The sequence below is a fragment of the Nerophis ophidion genome, linkage group LG03 (assembly GCF_033978795.1).
Source record: "Nerophis ophidion isolate RoL-2023_Sa linkage group LG03, RoL_Noph_v1.0, whole genome shotgun sequence".
NCBI lineage: Eukaryota > Metazoa > Chordata > Actinopteri > Syngnathiformes > Syngnathidae > Nerophis > Nerophis ophidion.
In genome coordinates, this window is record NC_084613.1 from 13,090,383 (window position 1) to 13,095,780 (window position 5,398).

Sequence of the window (5,398 nt, forward strand, 5' to 3'; positions counted from 1 at the left end):
TTTAAAACAGGACTAGTGTCTTATTTTTTTTACGTGTCGCAGGACACTTGGAGGATCTTGGACTTGTGATCTTTGACTAACTATTTTGCAGTAGGTCCTAAAATAAGCAAAGTGCTTCTGTCATATAGAGGATCTCTGACCAGCGTTTTTTTTTCCATTGGCTATTAAATAGGCAAAGTACTCCTGTCACATAAAGAGGATCTTTGACTCAAGTTTTTTTTTTTCATTGGCTCTTAAATAGACAAAGTACTCCTGTCATATACTGGGTCTTTGACTAGTGTTTTTGCAGTAGGTCCTAAAATAAGCAAAGTGCTTCTGTCATATAGAGGATCTCTGACTAGGTTTTTTTTCATTGGCTCTTAAATAGGCAAAGTACTTGTCATATATATGATCTTTGACTAGTGTTTTTGCAATAGGTCCTAAAATAAGCAAAGTGCTTCTATCCTATAGAGGATCTTTGACTGGCGTTTTTTGAAGCAGGTCCTTTAAAACAGGACTAGTGTCTTATTTTTTTTACGTGTCGCAGGACACTTGGAGGATCTTGGACTTGTGATCTTTGACTAACTATTTTGCAGTAGGTCCTAAAATAAGCAAAGTGCTTCTGTCATATAGAGGATCTCTGACCAGCGTTTTTTTTTCCATTGGCTATTAAATAGGCAAAGTACTCCTGTCACATAAAGAGGATCTTTGACTCAAGTTTTTTTTTTTCATTGGCTCTTAAATAGACAAAGTACTCCTGTCATATACTGGGTCTTTGACTAGTGTTTTTGCAGTAGGTCTTATACAGGATCTTTGACTGGTGATTTTTATTTAGTTTTTGTTTTTATGTGTCGCGGGACAATAAAAAAAAGGAGTGTTCATTTTGGTGAATGAAAAAAAAAAAACCTTTAGCAGCGCTTCAAAATTGGGGGACAAGCTCAAGGAGAAAACCCCACGCATGCACGGCGAGAACATGCAGAAATAAAGTCAGCTTGTGAAACCAGGTTTGTCAAAATAATTTCTATTTTTGTGTTCAGCAAATGCAAAAAAAAAAAAAAAAGCCTCTGAGGGTGAAGACAAGAATGAGTACAATTGCGATGGTCGGGAGATTTCCGTCTTAAAGTCTGCGTGAGCGCACAGACTGTTTTTTTTTTTCACCTTTAATGTAGAAACACGATTGAAATGATTCATATCACACACAAGCCGCAGTACGACTGCGGCACACACACACACACACACACACACACACACACGCACACACACACATACAAAAAAAAATACGTGGGGGGGGGAGAAATAAAATACAAACTTTCAATTTTTTTAAAAATGTACAGAAATGACACGGGCTTCATTTTGGGTTAAAAAAGCGATATTGATGGGAGTTATTTCCTGTGGGCGTGTTGGTATTTACAGCTTTATACACCCTCAGCGCTATTATGTACATGACGGGCAGGAAGGCGGGAGAGCGGGGAAAAAAGACGATGGATGCTCGGTGTCGTCTTCGTGCACAGAAGCAGAGAACTTTTTTTTTGTTTGTTTTTTCGTTTTGGCTGCCTCATGGATAAAAATGAGCCCCCACCCCCTAGTTTCTTCCTCTGAGTGGCACACAAAAAGTCCCCACCTTCACCTTCCATGTGTCGCCTTCTTCTTCTTCTTCTTCTTCTTCTTTGCACCACCTCAATGCAGTTTGTGTTTCCTCTTCTTGTGTTTTTTGTCCTTCTTCTTGCTGGCACATTTGATACAAAACCACTGCTGGTCTGCAGGGGGCGCTGTGAGGATGCCCACGCACAGCCTGGGGAGGGGAGAACACAGCGTTGGCAAAAAAAAAAAAAAAGGCTTTTATTTTGGAGAGAGTTTTAAAGTGTGTAAAAGGCATATAGAGGATCTTTGATGGGCGTTTTGTTTTTTTGCAGCAGGAACATATACAGCAGGGGTCACCAACGTGGTGCCCGCTGGCCTGTTCTAAAAATAGCTCAAATAGCAGCACTTACCAGTGAGCCGCCTCTATTTTCAAAATTGTATTTATTTACTAGCAAGCTGAGCTCGCTTTGCTCGACATTTTTAATTCTAAGAGAGACAAAACACAAATAGAAGTTGGAAATCCAAGAACATATTTTAAAGACTTGGTCTTCATTTGTTTAAATAAATTCTTTTTTTTTTTTTTTACTTTGCTTCTTATAACTTTCAGAAAGACAATTTTAGAGAAAAAATACAACCTTAAAAATGATTTTAGAATTTTTAAACACATATACCTTTTTACCTTTTTAAATTCCTTCCCCTTCTTTTGAATAAGAAGAGGAATAATAAATGCATTTTAATTAATTCTTCATTTTAGCTTCTGTTTTTTCGACGAAGAATATGTGTGAAATATTTCTTCAAACTTATGATTAAAATTCAAAAATGGCAAATCTAGAAAATCTGGCGAATCAAATTGAAATCATATTTCAAAGTTGATTTTAACCTACTTAAAACATCTCATCAAAATTCTAAAATTAATCTTAATCAGGAAGAATTACCTGTGATGTTCCATAAATTATTGTTTTAATTTTTTCTAAAAGATTCAAATGAGCTAGTTTTTGGTTGAATTTAGAATTTTAAAGAGCCGAAATTGAAGACGAACTATGTCTCAAAATTTAATTTTCTTTTTTTCGTGTTTTTTCCTCTTTTACACCGTTCAATTAAGTGTTTTTTTTCATCATTTATTCTCGACAAAAAAAACTTCCGTAAAAGGAAAAAAAAATGTAAGAGGGAATGAGATGAAAATCCCATTTTTTGATTGAGCAAATTGGCTATTTCTGGCAATTTATTTAAGTGTGTATCAAACTGGTAGCCCTTCGCATTAATCAGTACCCAAGAAATAGCTCTTGGTTTCAAAAAGGTTGGTGACCCCTGATATACAGGATCTCTGACTGGTGACACAGTACTCGGTCTTAATCTCAACACATTGCTCCTGTCTAATAGAAGATCTTGGATGTGCGATATTGCAGTATATTTTAAAATAAGCAAAGTGCCTCTTCATATAAAAGGATCTTTGATTATTGTTTTTTACCTAGGTCTTAAAAGAGGCAAAGTGCTCCTGTCAATTAGAGGATCTTTGACTAGGGATTTAGCACTAGGTCCTAAAACAAGCCAAGTGCATCTGTCATATAGAGGATCTATGACTAACTATTTTGCACTAGGACCTAAAATAAACCAAGTGCTCCTGTCATATAAACTATCTTTGACTATTGTTTTTGCAATAGATCCTGATATAAACAAAGTGCTTCTGCCATATAGAGTATCTTTGACTAGCTTTTGACCCCGCGAGCTCTTAAAACAGGAATATATACAGGATCTTCGACTGGAGACACAGCACTCGGTCTTAATCTCAACACATTGCTCCTGTCTAATAGAGCATCTTGGATGTGCCTCGTTGCAGTATGTTTTAAAATAAGCTAAGTGCCTCTTCATATAAAGCATCTTTGATTATTGTTTTTTACCTAGGTCGAGCAAGCAAGGTGCTTCTGTCATATAGAGGATCTTTGACTCGTGTTTTTGAAAGAGGTCCTAAATAAGCAAAGTGCTTCTGTCATATAAAGGATCTTTGACTAGAGCTTGTTTTTCATTGGCTCTTAAATAAGCAAAGTGCTTCTGTCAAATAGAGGATTTTTGACTTGCAATTTTTCACGAGATCTTAAGATAATTCAAGTGCGAGGATCTTTGTCTAGCTATTTTGCACTAGGACCTAAAATAAACCAAGTACTCCTGTCATATAAAGGATCTTTGACTATTGTTTTTGCAATAGATCCTAATATAAACAAAGTGCTTCTGTCATAAAGAGGATCTTTCAGTAGCATTTCCACCCGCGAGCTCTTAAATAAGCAAGGTGCTTCTGTCATTTAGAGGATCTTTGACTAGTGTTTTTGCAAGAGGTCCTAAATAAGCAAAGTGCTTCTGTCATATAAAGGATCTGTGTCCAGCTATTTTGCACTAGGTCCTAAAATAAGCTAAGTGCTTGTCATATAGAGGATCTTTGACTAGTGTTTTTGCAATATGTCCTAAAATGAGCCAAGTGCTTCTGTCATATAGAGGATCTTTGACTAGAGCTTTTTTTTCATTGGCTCTTATTTAAGCAAAGAACTTCTGTCATATAGTGGATCTTTGACCAGCCCTTTCCTCCCACTAGCTCTTAAATAAACAAGTGGCTTCTGTTATATAAAGGATCTTTGACTATTGTTTTTGCAATTGGTCCTAATATAAGCAAAGTGCTTCTATCATAGAGAGGATCTCTGACCCACTCCCCCCCCTAGCTCTTAAATAAGCAAGGTGCTTCTGTTATGTAGAGGATCTTTGATTAGTTTTTTTTCCCGATTGGCTCTTAAATAGGCAAAGTACTCCTGTCATATAAGGGATTTTGGACAAAGTGTCTTTTTTTTCCATTGGCTCCTAAATAGGCAAAATGCTTCTGTCATATAGGGGATCTTTGACTAGCTATTTTGCACTAGGACCTAAAATAAACCAAGTGCTCTCCTCATATAGAGGATCTTTGACTAGCCCTTTCCTCCCACTAGCTCTTAAATAAACAAGTGGCTTCTGTCATATAGAGGATCTTTGACTAGTGTTTTTGCAATAGATCCTAAAATAAGCAAAGTGCTCCTGTCATATATAGAGGATCTTTGACTAGCCTTTTCCCCTACCAGCTCTTATACAAGCAAATTGCTTCTGGCATATAGAGGATCTTTGACTATTGTTTTTGCAATAGGTCTTAAAATGAGTAAAGCACACCTGTTATTTTGAAGATCTTTGACTAGCCTTTCCCCCCCCACTAGCTATTAAATAAGCAAGGTGCTTCTGTCACATAAAGAATCTTTGACTATTGTTTTTGCAATAGGTCTTAAAATGAGCAAAGCACACCTGTTATTTAGAAGATCTTTGACTAACCTTTCCCCCCCACTAGCTATTAAATAAGCAAGGTGCTTCTGTCATTTAGAGGATCTTTGAGTATTGTTTTTGCAATAGGTCTTAAAATGAGCAAAGCACACCCGTTATTTAGAAGATCTTTGACTAGCCTTTCCCCCCACTAGGTATTAAATAAGCAAGGTGCTTCTGTCATACAGAGGATCTTTGACTATTGTTTTTGCAATAGGTCTTAAAATAAGCAAAGCACTCCTGTTATTTGGAGGATCTTTGACTAGCCTTTCCCCCCCTACCAGCTCTTATAAAAGCAAATTGCTTCTGGTATATAGAGGATCTTTGACTATTGTTTTTGCAATAGGTCTTAAAATGAGCAAAGCACACCTGTTATTTGGAAGATCTTTGACTAGCCTTTCCCCCCACTAGCTATTAAATAAGCAATGTGCTTCTGTCATATAGAGGATCTTTGACTATTGTTTTTGCAATAGGTCTTAAAATAAGCAAAGCACTCCTGTTATTTGGAGGA

At 36.7% G+C, this 5,398-nt stretch overlaps 1 protein-coding gene across 2 annotated transcripts in view; it reads right to left on the minus strand.

Moving 5' to 3' along the window:
• Nucleotides 1-1,076: 1,076 nt before the first annotated feature.
• taf3 (TAF3 RNA polymerase II, TATA box binding protein (TBP)-associated facto) overlaps nt 1,077-5,398 on the minus strand; it is an 18,086-nt gene continuing 13,764 nt past the window's right edge. For both annotated transcript variants that reach the window (XM_061894288.1, XM_061894287.1), the window contains exon 7: nt 1,077-1,771. In XM_061894288.1, the coding sequence (XP_061750272.1) occupies nt 1,657-1,771 (115 nt within the window). In that variant the 3' untranslated portion in view covers nt 1,077-1,656. The remainder of the gene's footprint in view (nt 1,772-5,398) is intronic.